Genomic DNA, 26,306 nt, shown 5'->3' on the forward strand with positions numbered 1-26,306 from the left:
ATTATTTCTGTTCTTGACGAAATGATCGTGACTGGATCTTCTGCACAGAGTGGGATTGAATTTAGAGACGGACTGATTCCGGTGCATGCGCTGTACTATATAAACAGACATGACAGACATACACTTTAGTCAGTAAGCACAATTATTATTTTTTACATTATAAACATTTGAATGTTTATTATATACGTTGTAAACAACCAGAGGAAGAGTCAAGCATATCCTTTTAAAAACCCATCGAGCTGATTTGACAGCTATGGAGGTTGAAAACTTCGTTTCCAAGACACTTGAGCTCCTGCAAGAAGAGAGAGAAGCTGAATTAGAAGAAACAAGGTAAATGATACATATATATATCTGTTCTACACTTGTTCTTCATTTGTATTTAGATAGCTATTCATTTCCATTACCCAAATGTATTCAACTATGAGAAACGTCTTGTTTAAATATTGTTTGTATTGTCAGAGCATGGCAGGAGAATTTATCTCCCAAGACTCTACAGCACAAAGGAGTGTACCTGCTGAAACTTCAGATCGCAAGCCAGCACACTGGCATGTATGGCAGGCTCCTGGTAGTTTTTGAACCCAGGAAAAGTACAGGACCCTCAGTTCTGCCCAGCAACACCTTTGGACCTGGTGAGACATTCTTATCTATTTAAGTCCTTGATATCTGACCAATGAGCCACTTCACATTTTAATTCAAATATTATTTACTATTTTTGTATTCTATTTCTAGGTGATATTATAGGTTTGTATCAGGCAGAGGGTCAGCCGTCTCAGTTGGGTTCAGGTGTGGTGACACGTGTTACTCAAGCATCATTGACGGTGGCTTTTGACGACACACAAGATGGTATAAACTTGGACAGAGATGGACTTTACAATCTAATGAAGCTGGCAAATGACGTGACCTACAGGAGACTCTCAAGGTTTGTGTTTATCAGTTCATACAGCTAGTATCATTAAATATTAGTTGTTTTTTCTCAAAAAAATCTAGTCTCTAATTTTTAGGATTTAAAAAATGAGCTTGACATGTATGCTCGACATGCACAGGGTTATTCGTTATGTTTTGTAACGTAACATTAAATGTGATTGAAGATGTTGTTGTATTTGTGATGTATTTCCTACTTGCAGTGCCTTGAAGTCTTTAAATGGATATGGCAGTGGTCCTGCATCTCACCTGATCAGTGTCCTCTTTGGTTACTCAGAACCAGGGATATTATCACATCAGCGTAAGCATATACACGGAGTGGCATGTGAAAGGGATCTAAACTACAGCATTGTACAAAACCCTAGTATAATGGGGTCTTAAGTCTGTTTGTATTTCTTTTATTGCAGATGCACTGGAATTTAGCAACACTGGGTTAGATCATTCTCAGAAAGAGGCTGTGTCCTTTGCAATATCTCAAAAAGATGTTGCAATCATACATGGACCACCAGGAACTGGCAAAACCACTACAGTTGTTGAAGTAATCCTGCAGGCAGTAAAACAGGAACAAAAGGTGAGCAACTCTTAATTTGGTTAATTAAGTTATAAATCATTTTTTGTAGTATAGATGCATTATTGTGGTGAACATCTAAGTAAATGTTAACAGGTCCTTTGCTGTGCTCCTTCCAATGTGGCTGTTGATAACTTGGTGGAGCGCTTGGCAAAGAGCAAGGTCAAGGTTTTAAGATTGGGTCACCCAGCCCGTCTGCTTGAGTCGATTCAGAAGCACTCGCTGGATGCGGTCCTTGCACACAGTGACAACACCAACATCATTTCTGATATTCGCAAGGACATGGACAAAGCTTTTGTAAGATTTTGTCTTATCATAATTGTTTTGAGCTGACCGTTCCAATGGTACATTTAGGTGGAACAAAAAGGGTTTCAGCTACACTTAAAATTGTTTTAGATGCAATTTATTTCAAAGAGCAATATCACAAGCACTTTTTTTCAAATACAACTTTTTACAAAAATGTTTATTTAAATTCATATTAACAAATATATTGTTATAACGGTGTAAGTATAATATACAGTACATACTATAATATATAGTATAACAGACTGTTTATAAAAGATGCATATGCATATCAGTTGCCACTCTATAGCTGCCAATAATATGTCTTCGTAAGATAATATTTAAATGCTTAGTTTTATGATCAAAGCTCTGTGGTTTTTGTAGGGAGCAAAACATGCAACACAGTAATGACTGAGAGATTTGATTCAAACATTTAACATGATTTTTCTAAAAGTAATGTATGGATAATAAAGTAAAGCTAAGTTGCTTCAGTTAAGCAAGTGTTCATTTTAAAATATTACCGACAATATAAAAGAAATGTAAAAATTAGTAATTTCACGGCAAAAATACATGTGTACCACAACCAGAAATGTACCGTTTTATGATTATATTAAAAAGTCTTTTACTTGCCAAAAAAAGGATGAAATATCAGTTAGAGAGAAGGCACATGTGGAAGACTGTGTTCAAGTTTTGAACGTTGATAATTTAGAGACCTTATAAATTTGCATATCAAATATGACACAGAAGACTTTACAGTATTCACATATGTTTTGGGGCCTTGTTGTAATAGAGTCAAAATTAAAAAAAGTAAATAAACAAATGCATTGACAGAATGAAATGAAGAAGGCTCGAGACAAAGGCCAACGGAGCAATCTGAGACGGGAAATCAGGGAACTGCGGCGAGAGCTAAGGACCAGGGAGGAAACAGCTATCACTCAGATCCTGAAAAGAGCCAATGTTATTCTAGCAACTAACACTGGTAAGTAAACCTTTCTCAGCAGTCATCAATTTTATTATGCGATATGTTTGTTTGTTTATGCCGGATTTAAATGCAGATATGATTGATTTGTGTAATATAGGAGCCTCTGATGATGGTCCTCTCAAACATCTTCCTAATGATCATTTTGACCTGGTGGTGATAGATGAGTGTGCTCAGGCTCTAGAGAGCAGCTGTTGGATCGCTCTGCTCAAAGCACGCAAGTGCATACTGGCTGGGGATTACAAACAGCTGCCACCAACGATCAAATCACAGAGGTATGAAGGAAAAGGAATATATCTTACGGTTGTGAATTATTTGGTTTATGGTATCTATTCTTGATGAGCGCTTAACGTTTTCTTTTCATGATATAACTATTAATATACATGATATTTTTGGTCAGTATTTTGGATTATTAATGTATTTTTTTAATTACATGAATTGCATAAATGTTTAGTTGAAATGTACTCTCATAATAATAAAATGTTATCTATGTGATAAATGTTATTTATATTTTTCACAGTGCTGCATCTAAAGGCTTGTCTGTCAGCTTAATGGAGAGGCTGATAAAGAAATACGGAGACTCAGTGGTTCGAATGTTGACCACTCAGTACCGTATGAATAGTGCCATCATGCAGTGGGCTTCAAAGCAGATGTATGAGGGCAAACTCATCGCACACACTTCAGTGGAGAAACACTTGCTTAGGTATGCAATATAAAATATGTTAAACGTTTCTGAAAAAAACATTTTCATTTTGCAATGTTGGCCAAGTACACTGTTTGAGGGGGATTCTATAAGGTTTTTCAACTGTTTTTTTGCTGTACCAGTCCAAAGTTTTGGGGTGAAGAGCTATTATTCTGCAAGAATTGATAAAAATGTATCTAAAGTAACAGTAGCAATATTTATAATGTTACAATAGATTTACATTTTTATTCAAAGGATTTTTTACTTTCTATTCACCAAAGACACTTGAAAAAATGTATCCTCGTTTCCACTAAAATATTCAACATCGATGATAATAAAAAATGTTTCTTGAGCAGCAAATCGGCATATTAGAAGGATCATGTGACACTAAGGAGTAATGGTTGCTGAAAATCAGCTTTGCCATCACAGGAATAAATTACATTTTAAAATATAGTATTTATATATTTTTATATATATTAATAGTAAATATTTCACAATATTTACTATATTTTTGATCAAATAGATGCATCCTTGGTTAGCATAAGAGACTTTTCAAACCCTTACCTTCCCCAAACTTTTGAATGGTAGTGTATATTTTAAGTCTGCTAGCAACCTTTATATACAGAGAAAGATACATTTGAAGATAACTGATTGCATCTTGAACAGAGATCTGGCTGGTGTTGCTGATGTTGAGGAAACCAGAACTCCTCTTCTGCTCATTGACACCTCAAGCTGTGGCCTGAATGAAATGGAGGACACAGATGAGCAGTCCAAAGGAAATCAAGGTTGATATCAACTCCAAACCCAATATTAGTGCTTAATTAAGCTATGAAATGCCTTCTAAATGTTTTTTTTTCTCTAATGCTCCACAGGAGAGGTAGATATTGTGGCTCTTCATATAAAGGCTCTTACTGAGGCTGGAGTTCAAGTCAAGGACATTGCGATTATTGCACCCTATAATCTCCAGGTGAGGTACTTTTCAAAGAACTGATGTGTAAAAGAGCACATTTTTTATATATGCCTGAGAAAGAAACGACTTCACTGCTGTTTCAGGATGAATAGCAGTCATGCAATAAAAAAATGTGATTTTGGTGGTGATTTAAGGTGGATCTTTTGAGACAGAAACTGTCTCATAAATATGCAGAGCTGGAGATCAAGTCTGTTGATGGCTTCCAGGGCAGAGAGAAGGAGGCAGTGGTGTTGTCATTAGTCAGGTCCAACAGGAAGGGTATGCCAGAGTTTGTGCTTTTTAGTAAATTCAGTTTGGCTGACTTATTTATAAATTTTTGTCGTAATTAATTCACCCTCGTGTTATTCCAAACCTGTATGTGAACATACGGATTTATCTCACGTATACTCCAAAGGTGAGGTTGGATTTCTTGCTGAAGACAGAAGGATCAATGTGGCTGTGACTCGTGCCAGACGCCAGCTTGTGGTAGTGTGTGATTCTCAGACTGTTCGAAGCCATGACTTCCTCAAATCCCTAGTGGACTATATGTCTGAACATGGAGAGGTTCGTACTGCCTTTGAGTACCTGGAAGACTGTGTGGCGCAGAATTACATCCGTGACGAAAAGGACAAACAGATCAACAGCAAAGACGTTGCGTCTACGAAACAGAAGCCCAAGAACCAAGGCAAGAAAACAGAACAAGAACAGACTAAAATTACAGACAACAAAAGTAGAGTGAGTCAGTCCAATGTTCAGCTTGACCAACATAAAAACACCAATTCACACCATCCTAAACCCAAAGATGTCGATAAGACACAAAATAAGAAAAAAGAGATAAAGGACCAACTTCTGAACTTTCTGAAAGACCCAAGCAAGACAGAGCTACAGTTTCCTTCCACGCTAAATTCTCATGAGCGTATGCTGGTCCATGAGCTCTCTGAAGAAATGGGTTTAAGGCATGAAAGCCAGGGAGAAGGGAAAAACCGTCACATCACTGTGTCCCAGCCCCCATCAGAACTGGACAAGTCAGTCGAGCCTGAACAACCAGACGTGACTGCATGTACAGCAGCGAAGCTACAAGATGAGTTACAGAAAGGACCCTCAAAGCCAGCTGTTGATCTGAAAAGCCTGCATTTGGAGAGAATGCGCCGGGAGCAGGAGAAACGAGAGGAGAAAAAGCAGGAAAAACAACAGAGTGTGAGAAGGGAACCGGATCCCAATGCAAGTAAAAGCCGATCTGTTAAGAAACCTAAAGGAACTTCTAAAGGTTTGTTTTATATCCCAATTTCTGAATTGTTTCAATACTTTCATTCTGTTACACATCATAGTCAATATGTGTCTCTTTCATAGGAAACACTAAGATAAAAGCAGGAGCCACAGATATAGTTGCAAGTGCCATGCCAGATGACGATTTTGATGCTCTCATCGATGCTGTGGTTAAAGCTGACAGTGTTTGTGGTTTTGTGAAGTGCAAAGCCAGTGTCCTGACACTAGGGCAGCTCTGCCTCTACTGTAACAGACAATACTGTCTGAGTCACCATATACCTGAGGTAACTTGCATTTTATTTTATATTGCAGGGGTCATATCATGAAGAACCAAATTAGCTTTATTTTTTTAAATAAGTGTTCATTATTCAGAAATAAGTTGCTCAAGTTCTTTTTAACAATGTTCCTGACCATTTCAAGTGCTTTTTCTCATTTCACGAGTGCAAAGGGTGTTGACATCAGAGTTTTAAAGTCATGCTAACAAAAAATATCAGAGTGAGGGTTGAAAATAGTCATTAAAATATACAGTGCCTTGCGAAAGTATTCATACCACTTTTTTTCATGTTTTATGTTGCTGCCTTATGTTAAACTGCTTTAAATTACTTTTTTCCACATCAATCTATACTCCATACAATATAATGGTAACGCAAATTTTTTTTTATTAAAAATAAAAAACTTAAATGATTCCATTTCATAAGTACTCGTACCCTTATCTGGGACAGTTGGAAATTAGCTCAGGAGCATTCATATTGCTGGTAGATGTTACTAGACTTTGAGAGAAGGTAACCTGTGGCAAATTCAATTGAATGGGTGTGATTTGGAAAGGCATACATGTCTTAATTAAAGGTCCAACAGCTGATAATGCATATCAGAGCAAAAACCAAGCCCTGGGGTCAAAATAACTGTCTGTTGAGCTCAGAAACAGGTTTGCGTCAAGCCACACATCTGGGGAAGAGTTCTCCATGATCATATGTGGAGATAAGAGAAATCTACAGAAGGACAAACACCACTGCAACACTCCACCGATCTGGGCTTTATGGTGGTGTGGCCAAACTCAATCCTCTCCTCAGTGAAGACAAAAGAAAACACACTTGGAAACAAGATTCTCTGGTCTGATGAAGCTCAATTCTAAGCATGTTTATAGGGAACCAGCTCTGCTCATCACCTGCAGAGTACCATCCCAAAAGTAAAGTGTGCTGGTTGCAGCCTCATGCTGTGGGGCTGTTTTTCAGCAGCAGGGACTGAGGGACTCATCAGAATAGAAGAAAAGCTCAATGCGCCAAAATATTGAGATAGCCTTAATGAAAACCCAGTCCAGAGCATTCAGAACTTCAGACTGGGCAGAAGGTTTACCTTCCAACAGGACAGTGACCCTAAGCACACACCAAGAGTGGCTTATACACAACGCTGTGAATGTCCTTGAGTGGCCCAGCCACAACCTGAGCTTGAACCCAATAAAATATTTCTGGAGAAACCTGAAAATGTGCATCTGCCCCCACTCCAACCTGACAGAGCTTAAGAGGTGAGGAGACAAATGGCAGATAATTGCCAAATGTCGATGAGCAAAGCTTGTCGCATCAAACAAAAAAAGATTTGAGGCTGTAAAGGTATTTCAGTTAAATATTTAGTTAAGGGTATGAATACTTATGCAATGTACTTATTTCAGTTTTTTATTTTTAATACATTTATGAAGTTGTGACAATTCTGTTTTTGCTTTGTCAATATGGTGTATGGAGTGTTGATTGATTTTGGGGAAAAAAGTCATTTTTAACATAAGGCAGCAACATAACAAAATGTGAAAAAATTAAGGCATATGAATACATTCGCAAGGCACTGTATTAATGACAATAATAAAAAATGTATGATATGACCTTTAAAACATTTAAAACTTTTAAACTAAAGATATTTTGATGCAAGATGCGTTTGAAATAAAGTATTGTCTTTTTTTAGGTGCACGGATGTGGAGACAAGGCAAAAGCTCAAGCTAGAATGAGGATAAGTAAAGAAGGAGTGCTTTATGCAGGAAGTGGACAGAAGGACAAATCAATGGATCCAAATAAAAAAGCATATCTGCAGAGAAAACTAGACTCTAAACTCAAAGATATGGCATCTCAAAGAAAAACTAAAGCCAAAGACGAAGAGAACTGACATTCTAGGAGACACAAGATCAATCTGATGTTGTTTAATTTAAATGTAACGTATATTTACTTGAGAAATATGTATAGAAAGATTTCTATGCTTTAAGTGTGGGCTTCAGAAACATTTTGGTTATTATGAGGCGAATATGTTCCTGAATTAGGCTGAGAACACCTGCTATTTATTACAGATCCACACTGGCATGGTTAAATGGCAAACAAATCAAAAACACCAGCCATATTTAATACTCCCGCCTGGCGCTGTGACTGAAAAGTGGGTTTCTGAATGACTCTGGTTGTGCTTAAAATACCCACCCTAATGCTAGTCTGAAATCCCTGTACAAGATTTATGTCTTGTTGGGAGCTTAAGTATTTGCTCCGATGTGTCTCTCAGTGATTGATGCATTGATTATTGTCATATGTAAATCTCCCAGTCATCTCATAAAGCTCTGAAGAGCACAGGCAGAGCAGAGCTTTGGCTTGGGTCCATTTAATGCTGGATGTAATATATTTAGTCTACATACAGCATGTGCTCGTGTAGCTTGGTATATCTGTCCACAAGAGGACACAAGAGACTCAGGTGGCATTGTGAGCTCCATGGATGCAGTTAGTGGAGGATTTTAACACATTAGGAGTACTTCAGGTGACAATGTTACTAATAGCCACAAGTCATATGACAAAAATTATGTGTAACAACTTTCGACAGTTTGTTCTTTGTGAAATGCTTTTAAATTTGACCTCAAGGCACAAAATGTGTTGTAAAATGTCTCACTGAATACTAAATTAAAAACATAAGTGTTATTTTTGTGTTGGTTGGTTGTGGTCTGGTTCGCTCGGCTTTACTTGTAGAGTGCAGATTTTAAGGTTATGTCAAAAATGGACTTTAAAATGCTATCTAAAGGTATAATGAAAGAATTTATTAATTTAAGAGCATGGTCTGATTGAAACATTCGAGTTAACAGAATTGCAGTATTTGTAATACTGTAAGTACAGTAGTAGTAGTTTTCTTTGGCTGTCCTGTGTGACTTCCAAATGTGCTTGAAATGCTTAGCCCTAAAAATAGCTCTGCAATGTTCTGAATCAGGAATAACCATTTAGCTGACGTTACAAAATATAGTTACAAAATGGAAATATCCTTAAAGGAATATGAAACATGCTGTGGGTTTGCATAGTTTTTCTCGTTTTACAAGAAGTGCTCAGCTAAATTTCAACTAAAGTGTATACTGTTTTTTTGTGCAATGATGCATGGGCATAGCATAAAAACTCTATCCAAATGAGAATAACATTAGTATAGTATAAAAAAGTCAACAAATCTGTTTCAACAGATGTAATCACAATTTTAAATACTGGCAAAAACAGGCAAGCTTCCACAACTCAAACATAATATACATACTAACATAATTTATGCTGATTTAAGCGGGTAGTACAAAAATACTGTATTACAGCAATGGGAAATTAATAATAATCACCTTTAACAAATAATTGTAAATTAAAAGTCTAGATGCAAATTTATTTTGTCTTTGTATTCATTCATTTATTTGGCTTTCATTTTGAGTGAAATGTGACCTGCACACTTTTTTTTTTTTTTTTTAGAAATTCACAGATAAATTAATGTTTTTTAGTTGTTGCATGTTCAAAATAATGTACTGTTTTTGTGCCCCATGCATTAAAATGCACAGATTCTAAGTGTGCTCCCCTCCTTTATCCCAGTGGCAAAATAAGGAAAGATTCTCTCAGTAAACCTATCTTTAAATGTGTAAATACTGCCACCATCTGAAGCGTCAGAAAAGGAAACCTTTCCTTTATCATAGTCCAGTTCAATTGTGATAATCTGTGGGGGTTTTTTCAGGGTTAGTCGTGTGCGGGGAGAGGTCTGAGCCCAGTAGGATTCCTCATAGTTTGAAATGACCCAGAAACCCTCTTTTGGGTTGAGAAAAACTGCAGTCTTCCTCTTTATTGACTCTCGTGCCACCCCAACGTACCACTCTTTGCTGTCTGCCACCTCTACATGCCAGCGCTGCTTTCCTGAATCAAAGCCGTTAGCAGCGAGTACTGCCATGCGGCTCATGCAGCGTTCAGGGTTATCAGGAAGCTGCTGTTTCTTCCCATAGCTGATGGTGGTGAGTTCATTTTTGATGATCAAGTTAGGGTGTGCCGTGTTTGGATCGAAACTGACAGAGGCTGGAAAGATAACAGAAAGCCAAACATTCTCTCATGATTTTAATTTGAATTACTTTACTAGAATTTTAGCAGGTCCTTTATGTACATCAAAAGATTTACTGTAAAGTATCTGTTGTAAATTCTAAATGATATTTACACATTCACGTCTTAAGATGTCAAGCTTGCATACAAGAAAATGGAAAGGAGATTTTAGCTCTATGACAAAAAGAAATTGGTTTCAAAATACTTGAAATATACACTATATTGCCAAAAGTATTGGGTCACCCCTTTCTAATGAACATGTTTGACTACTTTAGTAATTTCTATGAGTACAAATCTTAATGTTGAAGCATATAATGATATTCTAGGGAATTGTGTGCTTCTAATTTTATAGCAACAGTTTGGACAGGACCCTTTTCTATTCTAACATGACAGTGCCTCTGTGTTTAAGGCACGGTTCAAAAAGACATGATTGATTCAGTCAGTGCGGAAGAACTTGACTGGTCTGCAGAAAGTCAAGTCCTGATCCCAGCTGAACACCTCTGGTGTGACTTTATATGCAGACCTTGAGCCAAAAACTCATCACTAAACACCAATAACTTGTACATAAGTGTACTGTCATTTTAGACACGTTCAAAACTGTGGCAACAGAGATGGAAATACAATTTTTAAATACATGAATTATGTTTCCATCTTTGTTACCACAGTTTTGTTAGTGCCTTTTTCTGTTCTAAAGAAGGGGGTGTCCCAACACTTTTGTCCTTATAGTGTCATTGGTGTTTGGTGATGAGTTTTTGGCTCAAGGTCTGCATATAAAGTCACACCAGAGGAGTTCAGCTGGGATCATGACTTGGCTTTCTGCAGACCAGTCAAGTTCTTCCGCACTGACTGAATCAATCATGTCTTTTTGAACCGTGCCTTAAACACAGAGGCACTGTCATGTTAGAATAGAAAAGGGTCCTGTCCAAACTGTTGCTATAAAATTAGAAGCACACAGTTCCCTAGAATATCATTATATGCTTCAACATTAAGATTTGTACTCATAGAAATGACTAAAGTAGTCAAACATGTTCATTAGAAAGGGGTGACGTAATACTTTTGGCAATATAGTGTATTGAAAAAGTCGTATGGACTACTAGCCCCTGGTCCCTGTTTACTTTTGTAAAGAAAGGGGTAGTTTGGGACATGCTAATAAAATAATTTTATGCAACATGTAAGTAGTAAAAAGTCATACTGAGTGAGTAAATGATGACATAAATTCAATTTTTGGGTTAACTCATGCAATAAAGGACCTGATGCACAATTGTGTACTTACAGTGGTGTACATCTCTTTCCATTCTTTTCCAGGCCCCATGCTTTAATGATCCAAGGTACTGAAGCACGTCTATAAGTGCCTTTTTTGGATATTCTATTTCAGTGTAGCTAACGTTAGTCCTGTAATAAATGCATTGTTTATTTTAGTGTGACAAGAGAAAACTGACAGAATGCTTAAATTAAAACTTCATTGTGTACAGTAGGCCTACCGTTTTATTGTCTCCTTACATTCCTGTAGGTAGAGAAAAGATATTGGCGTAATTGTAATCATTTGAAGCAAACTTTATTTACTTGTTTATTTAATGGAATGCTATGCACAAAATGATCCTAATGCCTGTCACTGAAGTGCATGTTTATTCACTCAGAAGGCAATTAATGCTTTACTTGTCAATCATTTTGTGCGTACATATAGCAAATATGGGCGACCGACAGCTTGGAGAATTTGATTTTGTAGGATGCAAAATCACGATTTTTTACATCAACAATGGTTTAGGGCTGTTCGCACAGAACAGGTGTTTGCCTTTAAAAACAAAAGCGAGACAAAGCACTAATGAAAAATGACATCTTGGCCCATTGTAGCCTGCCTTTACGTAAAAATGTTTTAAAAGCATATTGACCTTTAGAAATGTCAGCTCATCCGCAATTATGATGGGTTCTATGTATTTGATGATTTCAGAGAGCTCTTCTGCTCTTATTGACCTCCTCCAGTTTCTCTCTCACCATCGCGGTCTTACTCTCTCTCTCATTTTGAAGTACAATGAGTCGAGCTGCCTCCTCCTCCCTCAGGATTGTATGTAACTTTTCATACTCTTGTTTTACTTCTGCAGCTATTTCGGCAACTTGTTTCTGTAAATTAGAATAAAAATAAACTGTATTTGGATAATCCTTAAAGAAGTTTATGTTGAGGAACTGTAGGTTTGTGCATATAGTTCACCTGTATGTATGTTTCCAGTTCCACCAAGCTCTCTTTTAATTTTTCAAAGGTGGTTAGTTGTTTTTTCAAAGGATTGTACCTATTTGTGAGCTCTTTCTGTAGGATAAGTGTATGGAAAGAGCATTTATATACAAATCCCAGAGAACTACAAGTTGTACAGATACACTCTAGTTAATATTTACATAGATATCTGCTCATATCTAACTACAAATCACATAAGACTTTTTTCCATATGTTTCCTTACCATTATGTCTGATGCTGCCTCAGCTATTGGGCAGTATTCATGATTTTTGTGACTCCTTGATGACGTGCAAGCAACGCAGATAAGTTCTGCATCTTTCCGACAAAAAAACTTCAATTGCTCATTGTGTTTCAAGCAACATTCCACCGATTTTGCCATGAACTGCTCCGGCTTCTTTTTGAAGACATCCGAGGCTAACTTTAGAGCCAAATTGATCGGAGGCCTGGATGAGCGCTCTGTTCGGCGGCACAGAGGACACTGCCGTATTCCCATACGGTCCCAGTGTGTCTGAATGCAGGTTTTGCAGAAGCTATGTTTGCAACTCAGTATGACGGGGATATCAAAAACCTCACAGCACACAGGACACTGTAGATCCTCCATAGTGAAAGAACATTCTTGAGCCATCGGTGCTGAATTTCCAAATCCAAAAGTCTTTCTCAGGTGTTTAGAAAACTTGCAAACTGAAAGTAAAGTGCAGTGCGACTGGGATAGACCGGTTTGACCTGATTTTCAAACTTTTCAAAAAATGACTCCTCTAAAATGCCAGAAATGTCACTGTACTCTGATGAGGACATGTATTTTCTTTCCTAATTATAGCTTGGGACATTTGTTCATGATGATTCATGCAGTGGTTTAATTAAAAAGACATAGTTCATCAGAAAACAAGCTGCAAAAAATTTATTTTATTGAATATGTACTATATGTACTATTGACAATGTGTTCAGTCTCATTTTCAGAAGATTCTGCTGCATAAACATGCAAGTATTGAGAGGGACAAATGTGGAGAGGTAGTTATGACCTGCTGTCAACTAGGATGTGAACCAGCTTTATACAGCATGCAGTTAGTAAACAGGGAGATTAGCTTAGAATAGATGGACAAAGTTACTATAAAAATGAAAGTAAGGTAAAAGAGAAATAAATAAGCAGCATTTTTACATATTGCTCCCATATATTAATAAGTTAAACAATTAGAAATCTCCATGTCATGTTGTTTTATTAGGCCTATTTATTTCTAAGAATAAGCCTGAACACATCCAGCATTAAACAATGCAAACTATTTCATTGCAAATGCATATGCTTGTGGCGAGAGCTATAACAGAATATATTTTATAAAATGTCTTTGGATGTGTTTAATTTGTATTTTATTATTTAGTTATGGAATAATTAAAGTGGCAAAAAGAAGATCCACTTACAAAAGTAGGAGTCAGAAGAAACATGCACAAGAAAATTGAGCAGTTTTAAAAAGTTTAGAGAATTGCTAGTTGATCATTATCAAAATATGAATATTCATCAGATGATGATTAAAAAATATATGAAAATCTATCATCATATATGTTGATAGATGTTAAATTAATCATACATATGGCAATTTGATTATATTTATTTTTGACTGACAAATTAAATGAAAGTGCCCACAAAGAAATAAGGATAAAACTTTGGGGCCATTCTTATTAAACATACTCAAATACTTCAGTGCTATACATGTTGTAAAAAGGTATTTTTGTTGCATATGCACATTTGTGAATCTCTGAAAATTTTAAGAAAATAAAGGAGATTAATCATAAGGCTTTAAAGATGATATCAGCAAACTATACTTCTAACTGCGCACACAATAAATGAAAAAAGAAAATATTTTTCACATTTTGTTGATTCAACATAAAAGAAATTAATTCAGCTGTTATCAGAAACGTAGTAATGTTGTGTGTACTGTATAAGATTCTTATTAAAATACATAAATAATTATCAAATAAATAATTAACAAATATGCATAATTGGTCAAGTTAATAAGTTGAACACATGCCCCTGTTACTTCAGAATATTACAGTTCACTAACAGGAGGCAGTTAGAGACATTTGAGTTTACTACAAGCTCAAAACAAACCTCAAACAAACTCAAACAGAACAGCATCTCTCAGCATATCTTATACCGCTGACAGAGAACAACTTCATCGTTTTAAAATTACATTAATTGTAGCATTCATGAATTATTTACACAATCTAAAGAAATTGATTCGAGCTTGAAACTTGATTGAAAATCACTTAGAAAGTTATAAATGTTTTAAATATACATATTTTGTTCTGTTCAGCTGTGATAATAGAGCAATAATGTCCATTAGGAAACCATGTGATATGTAAAGCTCTCACCTTGTTGATGAATATCCTCACTGACAGGATAGTAATGCTGCATGGTCCAATCAAAGACTGTTTTTAATGTTTCTGTCTTAAACCAATGCAGTATTATAAGGTCAGTTCAGAGACAATATCTGCTGTCTTGCATGACGTCTCTGTGTTGAATCCATGTCCTGTCATTTCCACATTATTCCCAGTTGCCATAAAGACAGGATGGAAATACCGGAAACCCTCCTTTTGTCCAGTTAGAAAGCTTCCTGAAAGAAGGCCCTGGAACTTCTGCTCCCAGGTGGGTCACTGTGATGGGATTCAGCCATTTTGTCCAAGGCAGGAGTGCAATCTCATACAAAACCCAGCTTCATTGAAGAACGATGGCATTTTGGGCAGCCCTTTGTGCCGTTTGTCTGCAGACACCTGCATGTGTGAAAAGAACACAGTGAGCAACATAGATAGCTGGTGGCTACAGAGAGTAATAAACACACAAATGCATACTTGAGGTGGAAAATGTGAGAGCAGGGTAAAGCCTGCAGCTGCTGGTTCTTCTCTCCGATAGACTCCCCACACATGCCACAGTAGAGCTCTAGCTCTTCCACACACTGCAGGAACTTCACCACCTGCTCTCTCAACTCATCCTGCTGCTCCTTACAGCGGTAGATGCCTTCACACAGACTGTGCACCTTCAGGATACACAGCTGGAAGAGAAGTGCACAGAGATACTCAAATACAACGCTAATGCTAATACTATTAGAGAACATCTTCGGAAGTCATTAAAGCTCCACTTCTTCAGAAGCAGTGTTGAAAATTAGATGTTTGTCTCTTAATCTAAAATTGATGCATCACCTTGTTTCCAATCGCCTCGGCCAGCTCATGCGCTCTTTGCAATGAGTCCAAAGCCTGTGACAATATTCAAATTAAAAAGAAATAATTATAAACCAATGCCATTTAATATATATATATATATGATGTGTTGATCACAAATGTTCATCTAGACGATAAAGAAAATAAAGTTTTCAAAAGGGGCTTTCATAGCGATGCAATAGAAGAACCATTGTGGGCTCCCCAAAGAACCTTTCTTTGAATAGTTCTTAAACCAGCCATTTTCTTTTTCTTAGTGTGTAGAATATTTTTATTGTTTAATAGAAAGGTTCAAGGTTAAAGCTTCTTCATTCAACGATAGATGCCAATAAAGAATCTTTATTTTTAGGCAAACTACACAATCAAATCAGTTTCCTGACCTTATCGTATTCCTTCTGCAGAATCCAGCACTTCCCCACACCTACGTATATGGATGCTTGTCCAAGGCGGTTGCCGATCTCTGACAGTATGCACATGGAGGACTCATAGCGAGGGAATGCTTTCTGTATTGAAGGTCAGCACACAAAGAAAAGCATTATTGCTATAAGCAGCACTTATAACACTCTTGGTTGACTATTTTGCAATAGAATTTTGGTTATGGCTGTCACAGTTAATATTGAAGTGTGTCGAGTACATAATGCATATTTTGTTTTTGCACCATTGAACATTGTAGTTAATTACAGACAGCTTGTTTCAAATGTGTAATAAGAAATAATTGACAATTATGAGTTTGGTCATAACTGTGAAGAACTATTCTGCAATAATGTGTAAGTGAAACAAATTGTACAACAGTTATGTGCTAAATGCACTAGTAATAGCAATCTATTGAAAAAAGCTGTAGAACTTACATCAACATCTTTCTGACAGCGATGAATATCAGCAAAGTTAAGCAGACACAATGCCTGAAGGGGCCGATCTCCATGCTGCAGTGCAATCTTCATTGATTCCTGAGAGACATAAGATCATTTCCAATGTTAAGGAAACGTATACCTGTCCTCCACAGCAAACATTTATTTTAAATTGTAATAATATTTCACAATATTACTGTATTTTTGATCAAATAAATGCAGCCTTGATGAGAAAAAGAGGGTTCTTTAATTTTTTTTTCCCAAAGTTTTGGCCGGTAGTGTATGACCCACCAACCCCTATTCATACAATATACAAAACTGAGAAGTTGCGCAACAGCTGGAACATGGCCTGCATTAATCTGTGCTGTTAGATGTCAGTAAATCACACTTGCAGACAGCACATTGTGACGCTCACAGTCCAAAGCAATGACTGGCTGTGATATTTCTCTCCTCGTCATTAGCGAGGAGCTAAGGGTAAGCTCTGCTCTTCATTAACACTCCTCTCAGACGGCACCTCAGCAGGATGGACTCCGGACTGGCGTATTTTTATCAGCCATAGTAAAGGGGGCTGGTCGAGGGGGCTGGCACAATTTGTCCTACAAATAACTGCACCTGTCAGTTGTGCCGTGGCCCGAGCAGCAGACAGAGGCCAGGGTTACACCAAGGGGACTGATAAATATGATCAACATGCGGCATCCTGGGGGATTAAGGTGATGCTGCCTTAAATTTGTCCAGGTGACCACTGACACAAGCAGTTTCCACATAAAGATCGTCTTATTTGTTTTTGGTGCACCTACTTTAGTCATTTAAAAATGGTTGATGTATCATAATTAGATGTTTGTACCTCACAGCATTCCATTGCATCTGCTAAACGCATCAGCTTCCTGTAGGCCACTGACATATGGTACTGGCTCATGGCACGGTACTTGAGACTCCAACCCTTACCATAGTCATTCACGAGTTCAGCTGCTTTGCAAGGAAAGAAGAGTGCTTTCTCATAATCCTGCAACAGTGCAAAATATACAGATATGGACACGTATTAGAAGCATAAAACAAACTGCACATAAAGTATAGGAACTCTTATTATGTATGGTCTTTAAAGAATGGTCATACAAAACAGCAACTAAATATTAGAAAACATTTCCACAAATTACTCAACAAAGTCTGCCTGATGCATTTACTGGTATGATATTTCAAGTCAAAGCATAAATGCATAATTTAAACAATTAAAATTGAATACATATGAATATGAAAGAGTATGTAAATGAGAATGCTCAAAGCAACCAACCACTCAAAGTTGATCATTTCCCCAGTGGCAGGGAGATATAGCTCTGCTACAGCTAAAAGAGGCTGTCTTATTATTGCCCCTGGTAGTGCTGACATTCTCTGCATGCCTCTCCATCACATACTTATTACAGCAGGCCTTCCTGGGAATCCAGGGGATTTGCTCTCTTCAAATTTCTGGTGTCAAGGTGAGTACAAATGCCTATATCTAGCCATTGAATACACTGTACATAACGTGTAGGCAGTTTGTTAGTCATGTAAAAACTGCTTTACTCTGTCACTTAAATAGAACTTAAAATAACTGCAGGCCAAAGTGACATTAAACAAATACGTTGTATGCAGTATTGAGTGGCTTTGACAGATACTCTGTGTTTACTTCAGTAAATATATATACACTACGGTTCAAGAGTTTGGGGTCAGAAAGTTTTATTTAGCAGGGATGCATTAAATTGATCAAAAGTCACAGTAAAGGCTTTTACATTGTTTCAAATTATTTCTATTTCAAATAAATGGTGTTCTTTTAAACTTTGTTCATCAAAATCCTAAAACAATAATCATGGATTCCACAAAAATATCAACCAGCACAACTATTTTCAACAGTGATCACTAAATCAGAATATTAGAATGGTTTCCGAAGGATCATGTGACACTGAAGACTGGAGTAATGGCTGCTGAAAATTCAGCTTTGCCATCACAGGAATAAATAAAATATATTGACATAGAAAGCAGTTGACGAGAAACCTTTTAATCAAATAAATGCAGCCATGACACTTTAGAGAGAGACTTGAAAACATGAAAAAATCTTACTGACCCCAGAGTTTTGAATGCTAGTACCAGCATACTGCTAGATCTCATGATCTTAAAAACTGATATAAAAAGCTAGTTTTTTAAATAAATATAAATTGTGCGATGATTTTTCATTTAAAATTATTTATTTATATGAATTTAGTTTTAATTTATGATTTGATAGTGAAGGAAAAGTAGCCAACAAGTGCCCAGCATACTTGTGATCTCCTCTCCTACAGTTTAAAAACCATCCTAAATTGCACCTAATGAAGTTGGTTGAGAGAATGTGTGTACAGAGAATTAATCTAGACAGAGTTGTGACAGATTTTAAAGAAGCTTAAGTATAAGATGTTTATGTTATTTCTTTGGTGTGATGACTTTACTATTATTGTAAAATGTGTAATAGTAATGAGTAGGTGTGCCACAAGTGGTGTCAAGCCCAAATTACATGCGTATGTATCTTTTCTCAAAACTTAATAGTCATACCTTAAGCTGGATGTAGAAGTTTCCCAAACTGCAACAGACCCGGCACTCCAGCATCTTGTCATCGTTGTTATGAGCATATCGCAGGGCCTTCTCATAGCTCACTAAGGCCTTTTGGAAAACGCTGAGGCCCAGATAGGCATTGCCCATGCTCAAACACACTTGCCCGTTGAGCTGTAGGCTTACAGTGGTGCCCTGCATGTTTAAGCAGGTCTCACAATATGAGACCGTCTTCTGGAATTCACAAAGCTTCTCATTGCTGCGTGCCAGGTTCAGGTAGCCCTCTGTCAGGTAATCCGGGTCCTCCATCTCTCTGGCTGTGTTTATTTGAGCTAGGGAGTACTAATGGATGGTTGCATACACATGGGGACAGAAAACAATAGAAATCAGTTCATTGATAAAACTATTTCAGAAAAATCTTAAACTACATATAGTTAGCATTCAACTGGTGTTTCCCATCCTGTTGCAACCTGATTTAATGATATACAAGACAAGTGAAGTGACATACTGCCAAGTATGGTGACCCATACTCGGAATTCGTGATATATAAGACAAAGGACTACTGTTACAATTGTCTTCATACCACAATAGATATCAAGCATACTTTATTATTATGTGAGAGCTATAGTTGTTTAAACACATCATAGTGCAAATGAAGTCTTTGCTGAACTCGGGAAAGAAGGTCCCTCTGCAAGGAGGTTTATGTCAACAAGATGCTCGGTGCTGAGGATCATATTGCATGAGGCTCTCCTTACCCTCCATGTAACTATGGAAGTTACATATTATATGCATGTTTCGCATTATTCAAATTGGTATATATTTCAGTACACGTCAGAAATCTTCATCACTGAGGTTACAGACAAATTAGTTCAAATCATATGCATATCATATATAGCAGATATCAAACTTTAAAGGGATAGTTCATTTTGTTTTAAAACTGTATGACTGACTGATTTCTTCTGTGGAACACAAAAAAGTCAGTGGGGTCCAATGTTGAACCCAGTGACTTTTATTATATGGATAAAACAGTTTTTCAGTTTTCAAAATTGTCATCATTTTTGTTTTCCGCAGAGGAAATTAAGTCATACAATTTTGGAACAACATAAAAATGATCCTTTAACAGTTAACTCCACATGTCAGTTGATGGAATACATATGTATCAACTTTTTTGACAAACAGTGAAAACATATCAGTGTAAAGGAGCAGGAGGATGACTGCATAAGTGGATCTTACCTGTAGCATCTCCTTGTATTTTCCCATTTCCGAATGTGCTGTGATCAGACAACCTAAAACTCGAAACTTCCCCCCAGGATCAGATGTCTTCCTTAACACTTTCATCCAGACATATAAAGCCTTTTCTGTGTCATTTGACTGATAAAGCTTCAGTCCCTTCTCAATCTGCTGTTTGGTTTGGTCCTGACCCATTTCTGCTACAAAGTCCCTCATAAAAATAACCATCCGTTTGGCTCTTCGGCCCACTGGGGAAGCGCAAGCGTACAGTTTTTTTTTGTCTTTCACTGTCAACGCACCAAAACAAAAGACGTGTTAGCGAAAACCCACCCCGGAGAACTGCACCCACTTGCGTCACTGATCCACAACTCTCAGCTTTGGGTGCAAAGAGATGTTGAAGAAACTGGATCCACAGCTTGCAAGGACTTCAGAGTCCAGATATCCATTGCTCATCACTTTGAAGAATCACAAAATCATGATCTCTTGACATTAAAGACCCAACTTCAGTCGCTCCAGAAAGCCTGGAAAGAAGGTTGAAGGAAAAAAATGTGACACTAAAGAAATAAGTCTCAATCCAAGGTGCTGGCAATGATCTCCCAGAATATCTACTCCCTCCACACCCGAGGGGGAGGAATTCTCTGTACACTCACCCCCCCACAAACCACCCCTTCATCTTTCTCTTCCCTCCCACTGCAGTGCTGGCGCTACAGCAGATGGCCTTGTCACTCTGGACCATGTGTCTCTGTTGGAATCCAGCTTCAGCCTCTGAAAAGATCCAAGGTCACAAAAGACGCTTATCCGCCGATCTTCATACCAAGAGTAGTGCTGTTCTCCTCCACATCCACACACCGTCAAGAGGCTCGAGCACCACAACCATGAAGGATCCTTAAGAAATAACAACTTTAGGAAATATTCAGTCCCGAGCTACAGCAGAGGTTTGGACAACATGTGAACAAGTCTAAAAACAGCCAGATATTTCACAACGGTGAAGCAGAGCGAGTCAACGGTCCTCATAGAGGGTGGCAGTTCCTGTGGGTGGGCCTTGTTAAGCCGCTCGGTGTGCCACCTCCCAGCCCCCCAGCCTTGGTGTCAGCAACTGATGCTTAGAATAGTTCACAAACTCTAACATGGTATTTGTCTTGAGTTACAGTACCGCTGCTTCTTGAAACACATCAATGGGATCGAATTGTCGGGTTCTCAACTGAACCTGTCTTTCTTCGGCCCTTCCTACTCCCTTTACACCCAACTTCACGGATACAAATAGGGAGTATTTACCGCCTTGCCATTCACAAGATGGCTTGTGGTTGTAAGTCACGTCTTTGTTATAACACAATTCCTGAAATGCTAACACACTGCCTCAGCACATTTTGGGGAAACTGAAATATATTCCTTGAAATAAATACTTGTGTAGCTTCTAGCGTTCAAGTCTATTTTAAAACAGAGCGAGAAAAAAAGAAAAACACTCAAAAGAAAAAGAAAAACAAAAGAAAATTGCCATCATTTACTCACCCTCATGTTGTACAAAACCAGTATGACTTTCTTCTGCGAAACACAAAAGAAGATATTTTGAAGAATGTTTCAAAGCGGCATTGGACCTCACTTACTTTCATTGTATGGACCAAAAAAACAGACATTCTTAAAAATATCTTTTTTTGCCTTCTTCAGAGGAAAGACAGTCATTCAGGTTCAGAACGACAAGAAGGTGAGGATGACATTTTCATAACTGTTAGGCAAAGGGAAAACATGAAATACCTAACTTATTTTTAGATTTTAATTCAAGAGAATGTTGATCAAAAGAACAGAGTAGAACAACACAGACATTTATTTAAAAAATGTCTACAACTTCAAAAGCCAAATCATTGTAACTAACAATAATCTGAACCAGCCATAAAAGTCAACAAAATTAAGCTTGTGTCTCTCACAGACATAAAAATGGACAGCTTTTTCATGTACTGCATGGTGAAGTAAAATGTAAACAGTTGTAGTGTTCAGCTTTTAAATCAGCTTGAGGTGGTATAAAGTTCCTGTCCAATCAAAAACCACTGAGAAACAGAGATCGGAGGTGACAACAGGGAAATTACCATAAAGCAAGGTATGAGCACATTTCTTGCAAACTTTTATTATGAATGTTACTTATCTGGCCCTTGACAATTGTACTAACATATTTTTGTCAGCTGTCTTGAGGATATTTTGGACTGATAATTATTTCCTTATGTTCAGAGAATGTTGGCAGACATATGAAACACACCATATATTGCACATTATCACTCATTAGAGGGCAGTTACTATATACAATTCACAGCTGTATACATTGCATATGTATTCAGCTAATTCAGTAAGTGTTGTGTACAGATTAGTCCTTGTGGATTTAGAATAAAGATGCATGTTGTGGAATGTTAACAGTTAAAAAAAATTGACTATAAATTCCTTTTGAAATCCACATGAACCACATGTCGGAAGGTTTCACCAAAGCTTGACAAACTTCAATGGTCAAGTAAACTGCAAATGAAAAACATCACACATTACATTTGGCCTTTGTTAACACTTTAGTGTCCTACTGTGTAACACTTCACATGACATTATAAAGCTTGAACCACTGTATCACAGTAACAACTTCTACATGACTGCTGTCTATTGAATCAATATCACAGACCATAACTGTTATCACCATAGTACATTTATCATGGTCCCATGCATTACTTGAACATCTCAGGCCAAAACAAACTGCCAGTTTGTGAGGAGGATTTTGATTCCCTTGATTACAGAGACAACCGACGTGGCAGGATTCAGTTTCAAAGTGCTTGCGTCACCTTTCTTGCATTTGTCCCTAAAAACATAGATACATCCGTTGCAACTGGCCACTTTCCATAGAGATGGCACGCAGCTCCATACTTCAGGGAAGCGCAGCCGAGTGAAGCTGTCCAGCAGAGGGTTAAAGCACACCAGAGAGTCGCCCTCTGCCACCACAAAGATAAGGTCCTTATGGGCAGTGGCATGCATGCATCCGGCAAAAGGCAGCATGTAGGGCTTAGTATGACACCTCTGTGTGGCTGTGTCAAAGCACTGGATAAGGCGAGATGGTTTGGTAAAGAAGTCCATGTCATTTTCCTCCCCACCCAAAAGGTAAATGGTGCTTTCCAAATTGACTCCAGCTGCACCTCCTGACACGGCTGTGTCTAGTTGAGTGGTCTCTTTCCATATATTGTCCTGTACTGTGTAGTAAATGACAGCATTGGAGAGAGTGTCCTGGAGGGCCTTGCCTCCCAATGAGTATATGGCATCCTCTGTGGACACAGACACTAACGTGTGGTGCAGACGGTCCCGGGGCAGAGGGGCGCAGCGCTCCCAGTCCATAGTATGCATGTTGCATTTCCACATGCGTCGTGGTATGGAGCCCCCTGCCTACAACATATAGATCTGCCCCATGCTTGCAGGCAGCTGTGATCTGGTGACACAAGCTGTTCTGGCCACTTACGCTGATGGCGTCATCCTCATCACAATGAAGAGACACTGCCAATGAGTGTGTGCGTGTGTCTTCCTTCCCAATTAAGTATATGTGAACTTTTTCACCAATCTCCTAAACACAACAAAGTCAACAATGAGCATGTGGACAATAGCAATAATCAATGGTTGTGCATTCTGCAAAATACTATACATTATTTTAAATTTAATATTTACATTAAAAATGCTAATATTATACATTCATATATTATAAATATTATATGTAAATAAAATAATTAACTTAAAATTCAATTTATTCCATATATTCAATTCAATTTTTGTCTTAGGACCAGTGCAAACTTGAGGCAGGTGAGTAGAAATCTTAAACAGATTTACCCAAAAATGAAAATTCTGTCATTCTCACCCTCGTGTCATTCCAAACCCGTAAGACCCTCGTTCAGCTTTGGAACACAAATTAAGATATTTTTGATGAAATCTGAGAGCTTTCTGATCCTGCATAGACAGCAATGCCTCTACCATGTTCAAGTCCCAGAAAGTTAGTAAGGACATTATTAAGTAAAATTATCTACCAGTGGGGTAAGTAAAATATTCTTAAAACAAGAGTATTTTACTTACCCCACTGGCAGATAATTTTATATGTTTTAAGCAAAATACACTTAATTTAGTTTTTTCCCCCCTGGAAACAAGACTAAATATCTTAAGTAATTTTGCTTATCTAGTAAAAATATCTAGATATTTTGACTAGAAACAAGACAAAAATACTAAGTAAGATAAGCCATTTTTTGCAGTGGAGGAATGACTTCGCACTGTGAAGACTGACACAAAAGAGGAGAAATTAAAGCTTAAGTCTTTACTTTTGTTTTCTTTGCACACAAAGTATTCTCTTACCTTCATAAAATGAAGGTTGAACCACTAATGTCACATGGACTATTTTACCAATGTCCTTACTAACTTTATAGGCCTTGAACATGGTAGTTGCGTCGCTGTCTATGGAGGGTCAGAAAGCTCTCAAATTTCATAAAAAATATCTTAATTTGTGTTCCAAAGATGAACGAAGGTCTTACGGGTTTGGAATGCAATTAAAATTGGAAAGTAAGTAAAGACAGAATTTACATTTTTGAGTGAACTATCCCTTTAACTACAGGCTTGACTGGGCCAGTGAAAATAAATAACTAAAACATTTGCACTCTGGATATGTTTTCATCTAAAGAATACTACAGCATTAAAGGTAAATTATTTCTTAAAATACTGTCAGAATACTCCTCTCGTTCAACTTTGTTGTGATTTATCCAAGATTCAATAGCTGCAGTTGGATTTTGTGAGCTTGGCACACCATCTAAAAAAGCAGATGAAAATTACAAGTTAACACGATCTCTGACTCTTTCTGATTAAAATCGCTCATCTAAAGTGAAACCAATTTGCTGTTCATGCTATTTATTCACCTTTAATGATATCCACGAGAAGGCACAATGGCAAGTTCAGGAACTCCTCTGTCTGGTGCAGCTGAACCAGGTGAATCTTCGCACAGTGCTTGGCAGCCGTATACAACTCCTGGTCACTGTGTCTATCTGCCAACCACATCACCTGAAATTAAAAGTGAACAACAGTTTTCTACTGATTCAGCTGACCTTTATCAAAGCTTTTTTGTGTGTATATAACAAATAGTAGTTAATAAACCTGAAGATTTCACCTGGAGGCAGTTCCTGACATCCACAGTTCGTGACAGGAAGCGAGAGCACTCCTCAAACAGGGCAGTGAGCTGATACATATCAGCCATCTCATAAGTGTCCTGCAGGTCTTCAATCCTGAGTTTTATCGTCCCATGGTAAATGTAGTCCACCAGCGACTGGAAGACTGGTGCACTGACATCCTTCAGCTCAATATTACGATCATAAGCTTCTCTGAGGTTAGAGGTGAACATGGACCTGAAGAAGCAGCTTTGAGCAGAGAGCACCAGGCGGTGAAGCTGGAACTCTTTGCTGTCCACGGTGATGGTAACATCTGCAAACAAACCATCCTCCAGACACAAGTCCATGATGCTCTTCACAACACGGCTGGAATGGGAGCGATCTCTGAAGGTGTAGCCCTGGAAGTAGTTTTCATCCCCTGATGGACCTCCAACACTGTAACCCCCGTCTTCACTGGACTCCATGGAGCCTATAAAATCTAAAGCAGATTCACCTGAATACTAGATGAATGACTTACTAGGTCAGCTGTCTCTCAGATGGATTCATTCATGTAGTTTTGATTGTTGACTGGCAGCCTGGGATTTGCCTTAGGATATAACACTCAGTAGGCTCTAAAATTACTGTCAGACTGATTTAAAGCCATATGTAGAGTTGTTTATGAAAGAAAAACAAAACAACATCAAAAAAACTGCTGCTTGCTATCTACACAAAAAGTATTCCAAACAGTTTAATAAGATATTTATGGATGGTTTTGCATGTATACGGTTCCACTATCAGCATTAAACTGGACTGAGCAGTTCGCTCAGTCAAATGATGTCCATCTATGGTAAACTGGCCAGCTTTGTAGCTAATGCTAACTTAAGCCATCTAGATTTAGGTTTCACCATCCTAATGAGTCCACAATCGAGGAAACAGTCCCACGTAGGGCTAGCTGCATCCTGCGGTGGACATCCAACCCCGCCCACATCCAAGTGTGACGCCACAAGCCACGCCCATACCAATACAGTCACGCCCACGTCAAAACGTTACGTCAGAAACCACGCCCTATAATATACGTCACCTCTTGTTATTCCCCGGGAAACCCGGAAGTAACGTTTTGTCCAAGCAATT

The 26,306-nt window shown here is 37.8% G+C and overlaps 4 protein-coding genes across 5 annotated transcripts; 1 reads left to right on the forward strand and 3 right to left on the reverse strand.

The window, feature by feature from the left end:
• The first annotated feature begins 46 nt into the window (after positions 1 to 46).
• On the forward strand, positions 47 to 9,287 carry LOC306843072 (DNA-binding protein SMUBP-2-like). Its single transcript, XM_079374321.1, has 15 exons — positions 47 to 330; positions 460 to 629; positions 730 to 919; positions 1,125 to 1,222; positions 1,329 to 1,492; positions 1,586 to 1,786; positions 2,603 to 2,750; positions 2,851 to 3,025; positions 3,271 to 3,453; positions 4,099 to 4,217; positions 4,305 to 4,399; positions 4,537 to 4,660; positions 4,797 to 5,648; positions 5,732 to 5,931; positions 7,598 to 9,287. The coding sequence occupies exons 1-15, from the start codon at positions 254 to 256 to the stop codon at positions 7,793 to 7,795; spliced, it is 2,994 nt and encodes a 997-aa protein (XP_079230447.1). The 5' UTR covers positions 47 to 253; the 3' UTR covers positions 7,796 to 9,287.
• LOC306843073 (zinc-binding protein A33-like) lies at positions 9,102 to 12,916 on the reverse strand. 2 transcript variants are annotated; one of them, XM_079374323.1, is made up of 6 exons: positions 12,435 to 12,916; positions 12,191 to 12,286; positions 11,874 to 12,102; positions 11,466 to 11,488; positions 11,258 to 11,376; positions 9,102 to 9,963 (listed from the first exon to the last, which is right to left on the reverse strand). In XM_079374323.1, the coding sequence occupies exons 5-6, from the start codon at positions 11,277 to 11,279 to the stop codon at positions 9,449 to 9,451; spliced, it is 537 nt and encodes a 178-aa protein (XP_079230449.1). In that variant the 5' UTR covers positions 11,280 to 11,376; positions 11,466 to 11,488; positions 11,874 to 12,102; positions 12,191 to 12,286; positions 12,435 to 12,916; the 3' UTR covers positions 9,102 to 9,448. The 2 variants fall into 2 exon arrangements, with proteins under 2 accessions (XP_079230449.1, XP_079230448.1); XM_079374322.1 differs by having other exon boundaries at positions 11,466 to 11,776.
• A 184-nt stretch (positions 12,917 to 13,100) lies between these two features.
• Positions 13,101 to 20,636, reverse strand: LOC306842896 (43 kDa receptor-associated protein of the synapse-like). The gene is made up of 8 exons (XM_079374066.1): positions 20,050 to 20,636; positions 18,820 to 19,158; positions 17,108 to 17,266; positions 16,264 to 16,362; positions 15,796 to 15,918; positions 15,401 to 15,454; positions 15,053 to 15,252; positions 13,101 to 14,974 (listed from the first exon to the last, which is right to left on the reverse strand). The coding sequence occupies exons 1-8, from the start codon at positions 20,272 to 20,274 to the stop codon at positions 14,902 to 14,904; spliced, it is 1,272 nt and encodes a 423-aa protein (XP_079230192.1). The 5' UTR covers positions 20,275 to 20,636; the 3' UTR covers positions 13,101 to 14,901.
• A 2,119-nt stretch (positions 20,637 to 22,755) lies between these two features.
• On the reverse strand, positions 22,756 to 25,660 carry LOC306843018 (kelch repeat and BTB domain-containing protein 4-like; the record flags this gene model as incomplete). Its single annotated transcript, XM_079374259.1, has 6 exons — positions 22,756 to 23,448; positions 23,522 to 23,623; positions 24,316 to 24,323; positions 24,758 to 24,844; positions 24,951 to 25,092; positions 25,199 to 25,660. The coding sequence occupies 6 exons, from the start codon at positions 25,658 to 25,660 to the stop codon at positions 22,756 to 22,758; spliced, it is 1,494 nt and encodes a 497-aa protein (XP_079230385.1).
• Between the last annotated feature and the right edge of the window lie 646 nt (positions 25,661 to 26,306).

Source organism: Barbus barbus (genome assembly GCF_936440315.1).
Source record: "Barbus barbus genome assembly, chromosome: 23".
In the NCBI taxonomy this organism is placed as follows: domain Eukaryota; kingdom Metazoa; phylum Chordata; class Actinopteri; order Cypriniformes; family Cyprinidae; genus Barbus; species Barbus barbus.